The 18,372-nt window shown below is 41.9% G+C and overlaps 3 protein-coding genes across 3 annotated transcripts; all 3 read right to left on the minus strand.

Moving 5' to 3' along the window:
- Nucleotides 1-5,032: 5,032 nt before the first annotated feature.
- PtA15_5A899 (uncharacterized protein) lies at nucleotides 5,033-5,627 on the minus strand (the record flags this gene model as incomplete). The annotated part of the gene is made up of 3 exons (XM_053169708.1): nucleotides 5,033-5,080; nucleotides 5,184-5,506; nucleotides 5,576-5,627. The coding sequence occupies 3 exons, from the start codon at nucleotides 5,625-5,627 to the stop codon at nucleotides 5,033-5,035; spliced, it is 423 nt and encodes a 140-aa protein (XP_053020879.1).
- Nucleotides 5,628-8,537: 2,910 nt separating this feature from the next.
- PtA15_5A900 (uncharacterized protein) lies at nucleotides 8,538-9,796 on the minus strand (the record flags this gene model as incomplete). The annotated part of the gene is made up of 3 exons (XM_053169711.1): nucleotides 8,538-8,683; nucleotides 8,993-9,670; nucleotides 9,736-9,796. 3 exons carry the CDS (start codon nucleotides 9,794-9,796, stop codon nucleotides 8,538-8,540), a joined length of 885 nt encoding a protein of 294 aa, XP_053020880.1.
- Nucleotides 9,797-14,212: 4,416 nt separating this feature from the next.
- Nucleotides 14,213-16,818, minus strand: PtA15_5A901 (uncharacterized protein; the record flags this gene model as incomplete). Its single annotated transcript, XM_053169712.1, has 5 exons — nucleotides 14,213-15,697; nucleotides 15,790-15,936; nucleotides 16,011-16,163; nucleotides 16,265-16,417; nucleotides 16,531-16,818. The coding sequence occupies 5 exons, from the start codon at nucleotides 16,816-16,818 to the stop codon at nucleotides 14,213-14,215; spliced, it is 2,226 nt and encodes a 741-aa protein (XP_053020881.1).
- Nucleotides 16,819-18,372: the final 1,554 nt, after the last annotated feature.

The following is an 18,372-nucleotide window of genomic DNA, read 5'->3' on the forward strand; positions in this document are numbered from 1 at the left end:
AAGTTTTGACAGTCAGAAGTCTGAAGGATTTAAAATGTGAAGTTGGTTTCTGTTTCTTTTTCTGTAATTGTAGGGGTTATTATATCTCATGATTGACTTGAAATTTTCACCAAACTATTCCATTTGATTCACTCATTTGTTTTCTATCACTACTTATTTTATCAATTAGGGAAAGATAATCATCAGGAGTATGAAGGAGTGGATAAATTTCAAGTGTTTTGTACCACTCATACAAAAATCGTAGTACATAAGGTTCAGCATACTTAGCAATCTCTGTTCTTTCATTTGCAGGTGGCAGTGGTAAATAAAAGTATTCAGCTATGATTCTTGAAGAATGGTCAAAAGTGGTATCTAGGGCTTGATCAACCATTTTCAGCTTCCCCAAGATTGGATTTTTGCCTTTGGGGCTGGTAATAAAACCCCTAGACATTGGTGCCAATTGATGAAGCCTTGATATTCTTTTTGCATGATCAAACTTTAATTCATCCATCAATGCATCAGCTACGACCATCACCCTCCACATGAAAAAATTGAATGATCTTGCTAGTTTGTGGGGAGAAGCTAGTTTCTCTTGACCTTTTTCATCCACCTGTTTTACCCATGCTATAAAATTATTTTTACTGCCAAGTTTGACATCAGTTCCCTGGGGCTTTGACTGGGAAAGATGGATTGCAATCTTTCCTGAATGAGCAATTTCTGGATTTGAGGAAATCTTTGGAATCAGATCTTCCCAATTTTTCAAATGTTTGACAAACTTTTCATGTTCCACCTTAACCAACATATTGATTGTATTGAAAAATGGGCTAATTATAAGTTTTTGATCCTCTTTTTCAACTATTTTGTTTGGTATTTTTTTGAGGATAGTTCTGCTACTTTCAAGGGGCTGTCCATTTGAAATTAAATGATCCCCATTGGGATCTTTGGCCTGCTGAACCTGCAAATTTTCATTGTAACTTGGATCTATCAAATGAAACAGTTCATATAAAAGGCAAGTCATCAGAATTTTGTATAGCAATATCAGAATTGGATCCATATACCTTACTTGTATGATTATCTTCAAGTGGGGGGTTAGTAATATGTCCAGTGATTTCACCTAAAGGACTGCTGTCTCCGTTCTGCCCAATAGGAGAATGCAATTTGTACAAAGGTTTTTGGTGGGTAAAATCCTGAGAAGGCTCAAATGGATTGTATGGTATCTTGAAGTGTTGATTTGACAGATTGGAACTCTCCTGAGAACTTCTACCAGGATCTGTTGCATGTTCAAATAGAATGTTTGAGATATGATCACTGTTGGAATCATAGATTTCAGCTGGGTAATGAACAAAGCTTGGGTTGGAAACAGCTGAGAGATGTCCAAATGATTCCAGCTGATGCAAATTACTGTTATTAATTTCATCCAAAAATATTGGTTTATTGTTGGTTTGGTCTAGAACAAATGGGATACCATGAACTAAATTTTGGTCTTGATTTTTGCTGAGGTCATTCAAGTTATGTGGTTGAAAGTTTTGTATCATTTCATCCAGTTCCAATGCAATTGAACCATGGTTTTGTGTTAATGTGTGATCTGAAACTTTCAAATTTCCTTTGGGTTGCTGTTGATAGTCATCTTGATTTTGTTGATAGTCAGAAGGATGATTTTGGTAATTAGCAAGATTTTGTTGACAGTAATCATGATTTTGTTGATAGTAGTCATGATTTTGTTGATAATAAGCAGGATTCTGTTGATAGCCATCATTACACTGTTCATAAAAACTGGGGATTTGTTGATTGGCACCAGTATTTTGACTGTTGTAAATTGTATGTTGCATTGGATCCTGAGAAGAAATATACAGTGTTTCTACAGAATAAAAGTTACACATCAGTTGAGACTTTGTGTTTTTTCTAGAATTGAAATCTGAGAATGATAATTTTATTCCAATGGACAATGAGAGATGTGGTGTGTTGCAACTTGCTTATATAGTGCTCCCATGTATTCACATGGGGATTGAAGTATAACTAGACACTCACCAGCACTACCTGAAAAGCCTGAACCATTTGGAGTATGATTTTCACAAATGAGGTTGGTATTTTGAACATAATTTTGATCCTTGCTCAAAGGGCCTGTAGAGGGAAGAGGATTAGGATAAGTCTTCAAAATTCACACAATTTTTGAGTTGTATTATTAAAGATAGTTTCTGGAAAGGTTGATGGAGAAAAATTTAACAAAAAAAGGGGGAAATCCACCATGAACAGAAGCAGAAAATCTATTATCCAGAAAATCAGGAACATTTTCATGAAAAATATGCTGATCTGCCTGGGGAAGACACCCAGTACTCCCCAGTAACTGCATGTAAAGTGAAAATTCAGACCATTCCAACAGATCACCATCTTTTGAGTTACTTGGCAAAGTTTTCAAATGTGAAGAATTGTTGATAATTTTGCCTGTCCCTATCAAAGAAATATTAATACATGAGCCAAAAGACAAAAATTAACATGAAATTTAAAACTATCAAAATTCAAAGGTAGAATTTGCAAGGCTGCTTTACCTAGGAGAGGATGTGATTCATCACTATTCTGGAAAGGACCACCACTGATTTCAATCAAGTTTTCCTGAGGTTGCTTAGATAACCATCTTCCTTGTGGGTTTACCAAGGTTGATCCAGTATCACACCATGTTGTTGGGGAATGAGGTTTTCCAGCAGGGATATGAAAAGCAGGTCTGGCACTTGTCAATTGTATCCGCCCATCAGCCAACAAAAATGCTACCAAGCAGTACCCAATTGTTAGCATCTTACTATTTGTTCAATTAATGATTTAGGATTTAAAAAAGAGGATATGTAGTGTGCAAGACGGAAGCCCTAGAATAACAAGGTGTAACCTGAATACTGTTGGTGGGGATGTGGGATGCTGCTGGCTCTTAGACCTTACAAGTCCCCACAGTTTATAGACATGTGATTTTTGAGAACAAAATTCATCATGTTTGAAAAATTCATGTCACAGATATACAGGACTTGAAGTATTAATCCAGTGACAACAAAACTGGTACAGATCCCTCCGTCTATTTTCCCTTACAATACTTCATTGACAACAATGAAACAATACAAGACACATATGTCTCATTGCCCTCACAATAAATACTGATGGCAGAAAAAGGTTTGACAGAGGGCCTCTTGGCTGATGCTACAAAATCAAATACCTTTATCATCATTTACAGCATCACCCTGGTTTCAGCAGTAAATATTGTTAGTGGTTTCCAACTGGGGGAAAAATATATACTTGTAAAAATAATTTATGAAACTCCACAGGTGATAGCATATCAATACTTATTCTTTTTTGATATCATTGAAGTGGCCCTGAAACCTCCCAGGAATAGACTGTAAAACTCACATTGATTTTGAAAAGTTGGTTTGTTGCTAACTCAACAAGCACAATGGAGTGAGATTATGCCAATATCAACCTGGAAACAAATACCTTGAAATTACTTTGTTGCATCATGCATTACAGGCAAGATCACAAGATTTTATTCTAGTCTTGTGCAAAAATCATTCCATTGGAGTTCAAATCTTGAAAATCTAGCTATTGATAAGAGCAGGCCTATTGGATGCCTAAAGGGAGCCTAACAAAATAGATTCTTATCTGTGAAACTGAAAGATCTTGTGAGAGAGGCTGGAATACATGTCAATTTCAGCACTTTGTGTAAGAGCCGGAGCTCTTCACTGGGCTAGGCGCTGGCACTCAGGGGAGACAATGGTCTCAAGAGATTCTGATGCCAACATTGGGGTCTTTATTGCATCTAGCTCAGGGAGACAAGTCAGTTGGGGTTGGGTGTCTGCTGAGTACAACTGAGAAAGGAGAAGAAGAGAAAGAGAAAGAAGGAACATACCTAGCTCAGGGAGACAAGTCAGTTGGGGTCGGGTGTCTGCTGAGCTAGGAAAGGGAGAAACAACAAGCTATGTAGGTGCACATTGAGTCTTGTGAAAGGGCTTGTCAAACCCGCAAGGCGGGGCTTTACACTTTGTTGTGGCTTCATTTACTGTCAAATATATTCACCGTTAGTTGAATGATACTGATGATGGTTATATATGTATAGCCAAATCAGAGTAGATGTGACTGTTGTTCTGCCAGGACTGCTGTGTGTCTATTTGTTGGTCTCTTCTGTTATTCATCTCTCCAATGAATCATCATACATTTTTCTGGTGTGGACCTTTGCAATAAGTATCCAACTCAAATTCACAAATCACTTTAGGTTGGCCCCTTCAACCAATATTTTCTGGCCTACCAATACGGTTCCTGAAGGTTGGAATATACCAAGTATGCAAGAGTAGAGGAAATAAAGCAACAACAAGAATAATGCTTCTAAACTACTAGTCAAAGGGATAGTTGGATTCAAGAGTACGGTTGAAGGTATGTATGGCTAAATTGAGCTGAGTGCTCCAAGTCACAAACCAAGCATTGTAATAATTTTGGACAGGGAAACCTTCGGAATCTGGGAGCAAAGGAAGGAAATGAAGAAGCACAAGATACAAAGCAGACTGCAAACAAGAACTGATATTTTTGGTGGTTCGAAGGAAGACTTCGTTAGTCGTATCGCTGTAGCCCTCTTCGCGTTTGTATAAGAGGCGCGGGAGTGTTTGAACATCTAGAGCAACCTGTCCAATTGACCTAGCGAAATCATTGATTTGATCTGAACTCATGTCGGTATAAGATGAAAGCCGCTTCTGATTCATCCCGTGTTTCGATATTTTTTTGAAAAACAGCCTCGATAGCTTGACAATCGGTATTGACAATCTAGCGAGAGGGATGGCGAGTTTATCTTCAAGTTTTCTCGGGTAATCTTGAGCTCCGCTTGGTAAGTTGGGTGTTGGATCGAGTAAGACCATGATTTCCTCCATCGCTTTGTCGAATCGACGTAGTTGATTGCACCAACCAGCTTGGGCGTGATCGAGCTCAGATTCGTTTATCATTCCGATTGTCTGCTCGATTATATTCAAGGTACGATGGACTGTATTGGACAATTGTTCTCTATGACAACAACTGTCAAACTGATCGGGCTTCAGTTCGTCTGGTGCCATCTGTATTTGTTGGAAGAGCTGATCGGCCTCTAGAAAAATGGAGCGGAGAAGAGAGAGTACCCCTTGCTCAAACGAGTCATACAGACGGTAAAGTCTACAATCTTTTAAACCTCTGAGGTGCTGATCATCGACCCGCTCTCCTAGGTATGTTACTTCTGAACACAAGGTAGCGATGTTTGATCTGATTTGGTCTATGGTACCTTCGAGCTCAGATTGGGTTTTGAGGACGAGCCTGATGTTTCTCTCTGTTTCTCTCCGTAAGCCCGATGGAATTAGTGACTGAGCGAGTGTATTGAGTTGGTTGATTAGGAGTGGTAGAAGTTCCGAATGCAAGCCGTTCAAGAGATCTTTCTTCTTATTGACGTGGTCAATAGAGTCGAGCGAAAGAGCTTCGGGACGATTCCTTCGGTCGGTGTATTTTTGGATCAAACGGCCAAACTCTTCAGCAATGCGATCTAAAGCAAATTCATAAACTGAGTCAGTTCAGTTTTGTTTGATGTTTTAATGAAATAGTCCATACATACATTCTTTCGCTAATTCAAGCTCTCCTGAAGATTTCCCGGTTGAGTCGAGCATTTTGTAATTTCCAGGCAGTCGAGCAAATCGAGAACTGGCGGCCCTGAGTTACATCAACATCTCGAACTTAACGCAGTCCCTCCAAGGAGGTCGCGTCTAATTTAACACACCCTCTTCGGAGGGCCTGGTGCAGTCAGGCTGGCGCGGAGCGCCCCTCGCGAAGCGTGCCTCCGAAGGAGGGACTTGCGCCGTATACCCCCCTACCCGCCCTGCTCTTTTTGGCATTTGGCAGGGCATTATTTTAGAAACACTATCAAATTTGATCCACTCAACCTTTTTTTTTCTTGTTCAGTGTGCCATGACCGCCTGCTTCTTCTCTACAAGCATGCCAAAAATCAAGTGTCCCACTCACTTCAAAATTGGTCTTTTTCCTTGTTTTCCATGGGCAATACATCCGCAGGCTGCTTATGTAATGTAAAGCCACCAGTCAGAGTACAGGGAGTGGTGCCATCAAACCTGAGCACTTTGAAAGTCTTATTATGACAGTAAAAAATGGTGAGAAGGTCCAAAAATAATGCTACATATTCTACAAGATGCAGGAGAAGGAAGGGGTCATTTGGCTCAGCGGAACCTTCATGCTATTCCTCACGACTGAGGAGGTACAAGCAACAGAATGGAAAACAGCAAAAAAACAAGAAAGATATGGTGTTCAAAATTGCATAAGATTTTTCTACATAACAGCATAAGCTGCAATTTTGGCTGGGAGATGTCACTTTAAGTTTTATGTATGCTGACATCTCCCAGCCAAAATCACATGTTATGCTGTTATGTAAACACATCTTATGCAATTTTGAACGCCATAAGAGTAGGGCAAGCACTGGCGCATAGTGTATAAGTCCCTCCTTCGGAGGGTCCCTGCGGGATGGTGTCCCCCCTCCACAAAGAGAGGGTCTTAGTTAAGTTAGAGGTTGCGTGCGCGCGACCTCCGCAGGAGGGACTTGCCCGCAAGCGGTGAATGTTGGCACAGGAGGAACTTGATTTTTTGCCAAATTCCCAAAATTTTCAGTAATCTGCCAGTCCCTCCCTCAACTTAGCAAATTCTTTCCTTTTTTTTTGACCAAATGAAAGATCTCCATGTTGCGGAGAGGACCACATTTTCAAAAAATTTATTATCCAATTTCTTCAACCTGTGATCGGAGCAGTAAATCATCCAACTCCCTTCTTAGGTGGAGGGTTGAGTAAATCTATAAAGCGCCCTCGGATAGGCTTGAATCCTTTTTTTACCTTCAAGGTTAGACAGATTGGTGACACATTATGTTCAGTTTTCTTAGCTAATCTTGCTTTGTACATTGACCTCATTCAACTGTCAGTGAGCGTGTGAGTTTATGGTCTCTCAGGTTTCCAGTGCATTCCTCGATCATTTTTGCCTTTGAAGCCCCCGGACAAGTAAGAATGTAGGACTGAAGGAATGAAGCCATGCTTCTTAGGTATCATTTGATCCAACACACCATGCAGGAAACCTTTGAGGTGGGGGTTTAAAACTGATTCAAAAATAAAGACCTGGCATCGAGGCAGATTTTCTGTTCCTGCCACCCCAGCTTTCACCACTTAGGTGTAAGACCCTCCTGCGGAGGGCCCTTTGGGCCCCCCTCGGAGGGACTTTGATAAGTTCGTCAACATCTACACCCAGGGTGTATACATACACAGGGACCGGGGGATGGGGTTGTTGGGACTTGGCGCCACCTTTTTTGCAAGGTGCGCAACTAGCGGCGCCTGCCAAGTACAGCATTCAGAATCAACCAAATCTATCTATTTACATGATATTGTAAAAGACAAAGAGAAAACAACCTTAATGATATTGCATGGGCAAAAACTATGGTATATATGTACATGACTGGCAGAAACTACTACAAGGTTCCATAACCTTCTATGCAAGGTTTGTATATATATAGCTAACTACATACATAGTCTTTGACACTCCTCAACACATGAGATTGGTTTATGAAATGTTATGCAGAAATCTGTTAAGATCATTATAACAGTGGATTCAAAGTTGGCCATGCATGACTTCCAAGCACTTTTGCAAGTTGGCGTTCAAGGCTTTTCTTGAGCACCAACTTTCAAACAAACATTCAAGCTGGTTGAGGGAGTGTAGTACAATGTGACTTGCATACACTTTAAGTCAGTGTTCAAGAACTAACTTGAACACTAACTTGCAAAAGTGCATGCAAGTTGCATCTGGCCAACCTTGAAACCCCCAATGTGGACAGGGCCCATGCCTTACAGAGAAAAAAATCAAGTAAATAAATACAATTTGGAGTAAGAGACAGGATGTTGAAGTAAAAAATGTTGTGAAAATCCCGTTCTTGTCAGGCCACAATCCTGCCTTTACACGTAACCTTGTTTCTTAGGATGAGCTTTGTGTTTCTCTCTGTTTCTTTCCAATTGAGTGAGTTTATTGAGATGGTTGATTAGGAGGGGTAGCAGGTCCAAAAACAACTTATTCAATAGATTTTGCGTTGTGCGCAGGCCAAGAGAGCTTCCAGAAGAGGCTTTTGGTGATGGTAGTATTGATGAGTGCATTGCAATCTAATTTTAAAGAAGATTTATCCAGCAATCTTTGTAGATTTTGTTTGAAGTTCAAATCAGTCTGACTGGGGCTACGCTGCTGGCTTGGATTCACTGTGGCACTTGAGTTTGGGGTGTTGGTTTGGCTTAGGTTTGATATCTGGGTGGGTGGCACGGTGCTGTAACTGTTAATGGAATGAAGAGATTAGGAAGATTGTCATTGGTGACACATGAATCTGGGAGAAAGCAGCCAGGCAGCGCACTAGCTGCTGAAACCCTCTCATACGATTTTAGGGGGTGCTAATTTGGGGTAAAAGATAATGTTTGCACAAGGTTAAAATCACATATAGAATCATGAGATGATGGAAACAACAACGGAGAACTAGAAGAAGAAAAAAAAAACTAAGCTAGATCATCCTGTCGGAGGTGTTTGGCAAGTTGAACAAAGTTCTGAACAGCTATATTGATCTGGGTGTTCCATGTAGAAAACCAATCCAGGTAGTAATCCTTCTCTGGAAGATTATTGATTAAGGGGACGAGGTAAAGCACTACAGAAAGCAGCGGAGCTTCCAAATGACCAGCAATTCGTTCAGCTCTTTGGGGGATGGTTCGAATATCAACCGGAACATCTCCGAACGGATATTCGAGTTCGTGCAAGGATGTCAAGAGTTCTGCGAGATCGCGCATGACCTTTCCAGGAGATTCACAGAGACATTTGAGTTGAATAGAATTCATCTGGGTGAATGATGGAAGCGTATGGCAGTTCACGATGCCCTGTTTCGATAATTTCTTGTAAAAAAAACCTAATAGCCTCACGAGCGGTACGACGGATTTAGCGAGGTTGATGATTGGTTGACCGGTCAAGGCTTCGAAGTCGGAATATCCCGGGGGAGCAGCCGGATCGATCAGGCTGACGAGATCGACTAGTTGACAGTCAATCCGGAATACCGCCGTTGCCCCACAGTCGGCGATAACATCTAATTCAGTTTTGTTGGAGTGTTTGATCGTTTTCTCGATCCAATTCACTGTGGTTTTGGTATTTCTTTTATAATCATCAAATAGTCTGCCTGCTCTCGAGAGCCCCTCTGGTGCTACTTCCATGTACTGAGAGGCCGCCTGAAAAACATCGCAGATACTGCCGAGTGCGTGAAATTTCCTTTTGAATTCAAGGAGCCTGTACGCCTTGAGTTGTTTGAGATGGTGGTCATTGGTTTGATCATAAGAGGAAGATAAGGATTCCGGACAGATGACAAGAACGGCAGAGTTGATTTGAGTCATGTTGTAGTCGAGTTCTGGCTGGATCTCCAATACGCGCTTGAGTTTTGATTCGGGTTCATTCTGCATACTCGCAGGCTCTAGCAAGTTCAAGATCGTGGTAAGTTGGTCCTTGCAGAGAGGCAGAAGGGTCGAACGCAACCGATCGCAGAGAATTTCCCTCGAGTTGACCCCATCCACAGAGATAGTCCGAGTAGGAGCAGGCGTCAGTTTGCAATCGTACTTGCGCTTCAGGTTTCCAAAACCCTGAATAACCAATTCTAGAGAGGATTCAAAAATTAGCCAGTGAGCTATTTAGGTTGCTGAGCTAGTAGCTGATGAATACCTCCTAGGTACTCGAGCGTTGGTCCAGATCCGGCCGAGGTGATGTTGGTTGGATTCTCCATTGTTCTTCGCTGAAGCCAGTCGTGCAGCGTATAACTCGTCAATCGTCCAGGAGTCCAGGGTATGGCGGAAGCACGGAATCCAGCTTCGAGCGGCTGATCAGCTCGAGTCGGCTGTTCTTCTGTTGTTGGCGGGGGCCCTCGCTCTGGGAGGCTTGGATGAGAAAATTGTGCAGAACACAAACACTTTCTCACCGAACAATCCCCCACCTGCAACTCCCCGCCGATCACCCCCCTGAAGGCTCCAGCAGCAGATCCGAGCAAACCCACAGAGCATACTCATGGCAAGCGAGGCTGATAAACTCAACGACCATTTATCAGGCCTTCCCATTCACAAAGCTCAGAATGGGGGCGAGGATTTCAACTTATCGACCTATAGCACTTCTCAGTACCATGAGCAAAGTTTTCGAGAGTCTGATCGCTTGGATGTTGGCTCCCAAGCCTGGTAAGCTTCGATAAAACCTACGACTTTGTTGAATTAGAAAAACCACTCTCAACTGCAGAGGAATGATAGGGCGAACAAACGGGCAGACACAGAAAGCAGCAACAAAGAAGAATCGATACCGCTTGACCTCAGCATGAAGACTGCCCAAGCAGAAATGTTTGAACAGTCTACTCAACCTAGCTTTGAGTAAATACAAAGAGTGCAAGGGCAACCAACAGTAAAATAAATAAAAGACAATCTTTCAAACTAAAATTCTTAAAAATATTCATGAAAAAATGTGTATCAGTGATTTTGCATGTAAATTTCTCCATTTCTTTGAGCCACATAGATGCTTTCTGTTGTTTTTCACCCCATTTGTCTAATGAGTGTGTAAAGATTTCTTGAAATTGATTAGTAGATCAAGTAAATAATTATCAATATCATCAGCAGTATTGCCAACATCAATCAGAAGATCTTTCTTTGCATATTCACAAGTCAGCCTGAACACAGGTGTCCAGTATTCCCTTTCTTGCTTTCCAGTGGTAATTAGTTGAATCAATTCTTTATTTGTTTTATCCCCTTCATCTTCAAGCCCATTTTTCAAAACAGAAATGAATTTATGAATCACAAAGTCAGCCACGCGTGTTGAATTCTCCTTGAGTTCTTCTAGTTGGGGTCTTCTTTGTGCACTCATCAGTTGGGCACTAAGAATCAATGTTCCCCCAACTAGTTGCTGGAAAATTTCAGTGTATTCCTCCTTGGCCGTGGGTTTGATTCCATTCATTGATTCTCTCAGAGCTTCTTCAAATTTAGAAAAGGTTGTCAACATGAAGTTGACATCAGCATAATCTTGAAGCGTTAAAGAATGGGCCATATCATGATCTTTCTCCATTGGAACAAAATCTATGAGTTGCAGGTTTGAATCAGAATTCAAAACTCCAACTTTTTATGAAAAAAAAGAATTAGCCCTGCATGGAGAAAATCTGACGCAGGGGCCTAGATCACTCACTGTTGCGGTTAAATTCTTGATTTTCCACTTTAGGCACGTATTCAACCAGTGAATTTTCTTTTTCTGCTGAGCCATAAGCACCAGATCCAAACACAGAGTTTGAAATTGCTTCATCCTTGACAGACATCAAAGATGACAGCCCCTGTGCATTGAGTTCATGGGGAAAGGGTTCATGATTACCCTGGAACTGGGGTTGATGAATGCCATTGAGGGGAATTGAAGTGCCTGGTGCCTTTGGTTGACTTGAAGTGTTTGTTGGTTGCTGTGGATTGAAATCTTCATCAAAAGGATTTGTACTCCTAGCTAATGGATTGGATTGGTGTGCATTGCCTAAGAAAGGGAGATCCCATTGTTTGTTGATATCACAGAAAAAAATTGTTAGTTAGTTTGCATGAAGAAAAAAAAATCACATGGTGGTATCCAGCAAAAAAATTCTTTCAGTCTTCATCAAAAATATTTTTCCCCCATGGCATGTCATTTTAATAACATTTCTCAGTCAAATTTTTACATTTGAAAGGCATGATAGCCTTATACACTTAAATTGGATTTATCTGCAGATTTTTCAAGGAGCTTTGGTGTGATGTTGAATCATAAATGGAGGCTCACCAGGATAACCATAATGGTTATTGGGCGGCTGGAAAACCTGCAATTGTTTCCCAAATGAATGCTGAAGAGCTTCCATATATTCCTTGTTGTCCAAATAGTATTGTGCGTGAGGGATTGTGGGGTGTGCTGGATTCATGTCCATGCTGAAAGTGTGTGAACCTGATGAGATTCCTGATTGGGAAGGATATATGTGAGAATTCCCTCCAAAACCTATGCCATTACAGATGCCAAAGACATGTGTTAATTTGATATTGAACAATCAGAAAAAGAAAGAAGAAAATTTGAAGAATATGTATACCTTGCAGTGCACTGGGACCATTAATTGTTGGAAGATCATCAAATGGATTTTTTGGATTATCATCCACTTCATCAAAAGGATTTGTTGACGTTCTGAATGGGTTGCTGTGGGAATTAATATGATCAGGGTGGTAAAGGGACTGATCTAGTAATGAGGATTGTAAATTTTGATGGTGAAAACTAGGTCTGGCATTTGCAACTGGTAAAATCCCTCTGGCCAAGTAAACAGCTAATAAGCAGTAGCTTAGGTGTAGCATGTTTTTTGTTTATGTTTTGATGAATTCTGAAAAGAAAAGAAAAAATACTAGAGTAGGACACTGAACTTGAAGGCAGGAGCGGAGAAATTTGGATTGTGAAAAAAATAGTTGGTGAAGAGAATTGTGAAGAGACACTAGCCTAATAATCATAACAACCAGGCCTAGATCCTGATTCTGGCTGATACATTGCTTTGCTGTGTGTATTTTATACACTCAAAGTATGAATATTTTTCCCCTAGTTTTTGTCACCCAAACAATTTGTTGATAGAAATATCAATTGAAACAAATGTCTTGGTGGAGAGGGTTGATTTGACCCAAAGAAATTCCATATTCAAACAATGTGAGGAATTATATGATTGACAGGAATTGTTTCAGAGAATGTATCAGTAGCAGTTGTCACAAGTTTGAAGGATGATTTTGTCATTGTGATGAGGTGATAAAATACCAAGCTGCTTTAAAATGTGAACAGCATGTCATGATCCAGACAGGTTTTCCAGTGCATTTTACAGGTTCTCCATCATCTGACCAGTGACATTTATACAGGACCAAACAACCTTTATTATTTTCATGAGCACCATTGACCTGGGGTGTCTGGGCTAAGGACTACAAGTTTCAGTAATTGGTACATTCTTAGAGGGCATGGAGAAATTTGTTGAAGGAGGGGCTTTGAGTTGTATTTAGCTTCTACAATTTCAAATTAGATGACTTGAAGTATGTTGGCTTTTTTGTGCTTTTGAATTACACCAAAGTTCAACTCCACCTGTATGTATTGCAACTATAGCCAAACAAGACTTGAAATGAATTGTTCTTTTTGTAGGTGTTGTATCCACTCATTCAAGGAAAGCTCAGGTAAAATATATGAGGTGTCTGTAGCTGCTCAATACTATCCTGCCTGGATATCCTGTTTACATAAGTTTGATTTTGTAACATTAATTTTGGTGCTAGTGTTATAAGAAATTTCCTTGACTGCTTCCAATAATAATACAGGGTCTAATTAAGATATGGTGACTAGGCCCTGTTTGTTAGTGGTATATTATGAGTGTAATGATGTAGATCTCTGTTACACCTGATGAATTTTTGGTGGACTTGATCAGGTACGGGTTGCCAAGCAAAATTTGCATTATTATGCTTGCAATATATTGCTGACAAATATGGTGTAACTTTAAGCAAATGATACTAATATTCTGAGGGCAAGTGAAATCCTGGTGACACCCCATTTCATGTAGTTTCAAATTCACATGTCACAAAAATTACAACTTGATCATGACACAACAAACAGGGCCTTATGTTTAGCCTTATGCAAAACACTGATGAAGGTCTCTCTCCCACCCTTCCTGGCACTCTTACTGGCACTTTGCACGTGCATCACAGCAAATTGCAATGATATGACACTCAGTAGATAACACGTGATTGCTGACAAAAATTGTTATGCAGAGGTTGTTACTGGGGCAGATGGTGTCACGGACAAATATTACTGGCTAATCTAGAATTGCTACAGGCTCTGCTTCAAGAAGCCAATTATTGGACAAAACATATGGGAAATCCCTAATAATTCGAAGTTATGCAAACTCATTTCTGTTTTTTTTTTGGCACAGAGGAGAAATCAGGAGAAGCAAATGGTAAAAGAGGAACTGTGTCTTTGACAAGCGAAGTTGAACGGGTAGCATTTATAATAATGGGCGCAGTTTGCATATGATAAATGGGAACAAAAGCAGATGGACTTGCGAGACAACGGAAAATGACATGCTAAAGGCACGAGGTGGTCTTGACAGGATAAGTAGAAGGCCTCAGACAAAGCAAAACACTCAGGTTCCCGAGTTTCAAACTCATGAAGGCGCCTTTGCAGGGGGGGAATTAATTCTTTGTTTTTTCAAACAGTGGGAACTCTCTGTAGGAAATGTTTCATCAATCTGAAGTAGACAGTTATCACCATCACCAGTGGAGCCGACTGATTGATTATCATTATTACAAGTATTACCAACCTCTCCCACCTGATCAGGTTCAACTCCATTAGCTTGCTCTATGTTTCCACTCTCAATCTTAATCTTCCGATCGGCTTCCATTTGGATTCTCTTCAGTCGGTTCTCCTCCAGTTCCGACTTGATCTTCATCCGAGCTTTGTTCCGAATCGTCTCGTAATGACAAGTCGCGTGATAGACCACTCGCTTGCCGGCCTCTCTCGTCAGCTCGATCGCATTCGTCCAGTAGAATTCACCCTCATCCTCATCGAATCGAGTCTCGAATGACTCTTGACAGATCGGACACGGTTGGCTAGCAAGGCCCGGTGAACTCGGTCGGATGATCGACTTCTTCGAAAGTTCAGTTACCGATTTTTCGTCTTCCATCGATTTTCTTTTATTTTGCTGACTGCCCTCGGCCTGAGAGTTCTGCCCATTTCCAGCGGTGCCGAAATCGTGGGAATCTAACCATTCTGATCGTAATTGAGACCACATCCTCTGTTGCGCACGCTGCCCTGACTCACGTACCCGCCGCTGCAGTCGAAAGTGTCGGTCAAGTTGTTCTGAGGCCCGCTGACTTCCAATCTTTCCACGCAAGAAACGACTCCCATCCTGACGACAGAACTGAGGTATATGTGAATAAAGAACGTCAGCAATCTCTGCTGGTTTGACGCGATTAATGGACGAATTTTGAAGCTCTATTGGTAATCCGGCGATCATGTTTTCGTATTCCACTATAGCTGGATCTGTTTGAGAGGCCGGGAGACTTTCACTGGTGCTGAGCGTGGATGGCGCGGGGCTGGGTTGATGGGGAATCTCGATTGGCCGCTCTTCAGTACCGAATTCGGGTAACGAACTGTTGTGAGCTGTCGGATTGAGATAAGCAAGAGCGGCAGCCAGTTGTTGGCTGTCAAACATATTCGGAATTGGCGGTTCTTGTTCAAGCTGAGGGGCTGATGAAGTAATTATGGGCGGTGGATGCTGGGCTACATTATCAAACCCCAGTTGGCCAGTTGAATCAAAGTTGAAGGGGCTTTGATGCTGCGGGATTGAAGGATGTTGGGGAACATGATGTGACGACTGATTGACTGCCTGGAGGAGGACATTTGGATTGGTTTCTAGAAGTCTGGCAAGACTAGCAAGCGATTCAGAGTCTCCGTAAGATTGAATCGGGTGAGGGAGAGAGGTAGGTAAAGGTGCCATCTGAGGTAGAACTGCCGGTAGATGTGATGGTGGAATGCCACACTCAACTGGGGCAGACGGTAGGATGGTGGCTTTGAGGGGCTGTAGCTGTTTTCGAATGTCATCAACTTGGCTGATGGTGAGTTGCTGAGTCGCGATTAGTTGTTCAAGCTGGTTTGATCAAATGAAACAAAATGATGATTAACGCCGATGCGCGACCAGAAACAAAACAAAAAAATGACGAAAAAGCGGATGAGCTCAACTTGTTGGAGAGTGGCAATTTGAGCCAGGTTAGTTTGGTCGCCTGGATAAGCTGCAGCGACCTGTTCGCGTTCCGACAAGATTCTGCGTACATCAAACAATATGCTAGCCTTTTCGGCTGGTGTGGCAATTGCTGGTTGCTGTTTGATCTTTTCACGAAATAACACGAGCCAGTTAGTAAATTGGTGGTCTTGCGCGCAAGGTTTGGAGAGTGGAGTCTTACCCCATTGAGGAATGCTTGGCTGGCGATTGAATCGTCTCGCCGCCAGTTACCGAATACGCTTTCTTCGATTCTTCTCTGGATATCCGGATCAAAGAGTTCGGTTTGGTTGGCCGATCCCGTTCTCCACGTTCCTAATAGCTCTTCGAATTTGACCTGTGTAGACAACAGTCCAAAAGAAAGACCACGAGTTTCAGCTCGGGTGTTACTTCATGATTGTTCGCAGGGGCAATTTTTGCAATTTGTGAATCGTTTACCTTGGTGATTGGATCGACGTCTTCAATATCTCGATAAGCAATCAAGAACAATCGTTCAATGAATGGTTTGAATAGCTCCGGAAACGGATGGCCTAAATTTTTGCAGATTGAATCCAACACGTAAAATCCAATCAATCTATGAGCAGGATGGCTCTGCGGAAAAAAAAAGAGGATGCAAAGGCGACGGTCAACAAACGGAAACATAGCAGTACAAGTCACTGGTAGAATACATGGGTGCCGTGGAGGATGATCTTGAGCTTGCTTACATTTCGAATGTGCTGTTCGATATCCTTGACTATGTAGGTTGACATACGATGGTGGTAGACACTAGCTAGGGTGGTGAGATCGTTGATGATATATTTATTGTTATTCTGGAGTTGGTCGAGACCGAATTTAAAAAACCTTCGAAACTCGTTGACATCATAGCCAATCGAGGGTGGTGGGGCAGGCAAGCCTTGCATCGTTGGAGGTCGAGGCACGTTGGCTGTCGAGCGTTCGTTGGGGACTTGGACGGTTGGAACAGGAGTAGCTTCGTCTGGCGTGTATAGAGGCATGCACTCCAACCCTTAGCCAGATATTCCATGTGGGATATCCGGTATACAATCCGGTATATCTGGTAAAGTACCGCGTATTGCACCAGAGATCTGAGATCCGGGGTTCTGAACCTACGGATATGGACGGATATCTGGATATCCGAAGATATTTTACATTCAACTTAACCAAGTCTAACTTAACACAAGTCCCCCTGGTGGGAGGCTTGCTGTGGCTGGCCACAAAGCGGCTCCTCCCGCAGGGAGGGACTTGCATATTATCCCCAATTTCATAGGGGAGCAGAAAGTACCAAATGGTTGTAAGGTTTTTTTAACTTTTTAATAGCTCTGCCCCCAGCACCTCCAAACAACAGTGGGTCAGCTACGCTAACCACAGCTGTTAGCGTAGCATAGCGCAGCGCAAATGCGCGATTTTTTAGCATAGCGTTAGCGCAATTGCAAGCATCTGCGCTAACGCTACACGCAAAGGGTGCAAAGCTATATTAGCTTTTAGCATAGCGTTAGCGCAGATGCGCGCAATTGCGCTAACGCTAAGCACGCAGGGCGTAAAAGAGCGCGCGCTATGCTGCGCTACAGTGCTTTTTGCAAAAAAGGCTTTTTTCCGGCTGAAAGCGCCTTAGCGCAACATAGCATAGCGTAGCGGCTGTAGCGGAGCGCTAACACTAAACATTAGTGCAGTGTAGGGGCGCTAACGCTATTCAAAAAAGGTCAGCGCTTTTTGCCGCTCCGCTAAACTTTAGGGCTAAAATATACAGCTAATGCAATGGTAAGCTTTCTCTCTTTTTCCCAATTACTAACTACTATTTGCTACTATTCATTTCAGTGGTGGTGAATACAATCTGAATAGACTAAGATTGACTCCAGTTTGCCAGCAAAGAAATAAGTTAGCTTTCCATCCAAAAACCCCAGGCCAAGAAGACCAACCAAAATGACGAAATTCTTTTGCTTCTGATTCTAGGTGAGAGACATCTTTTGAGATCAGAAGGGTGAAGCATACCCCAAAAAGGGTACAAGTGATGCAATGGAAAGCTTTCTCTCTTTTTCCCGATTCTTCTATTATAAATTACTAACTACTATTTGCTACTATTCATTTCAGTGGTGGTGAATACAATCTGGATAGACTAAGATTGACTCCAGTTCGCCAGCAAAGAAAGAAGCTGGCTTTCGATCTGAAAACCCCAGTCAAAGGAGACCAACTCAAACTATATTCACTCATGGAGGTCGAACATGGGATTCTGTTGTTCGATGCTCCAGAAGTTCTTTGTGCAATCATGCAGCAGCATGAAAACAATCATGCTGTTACTCAGGAAGAACTAATGGACGCGGTAATCAATCTCAATGAGATTCTACAATATCTCAGATTCTTTTGTAGAATCTCATTCAGACTGATTACTGCATCAATTAGCTCTTCCCTAGTAACAACATGAGTGTAACAACAGAATCCCGTGTTCGACCTCCATGAGTGAATACAGTTTTGGTTGGTCTTCTTGGCCTGGGGTTTTTGGATGGAAAGCTAACTTCTTTCTTTGCTGGCCAACTGGAGTCGATCTTAGTCTA

Source organism: Puccinia triticina, chromosome 5A (genome assembly GCF_026914185.1).
Source record: "Puccinia triticina chromosome 5A, complete sequence".
Lineage (NCBI taxonomy): Eukaryota > Fungi > Basidiomycota > Pucciniomycetes > Pucciniales > Pucciniaceae > Puccinia > Puccinia triticina.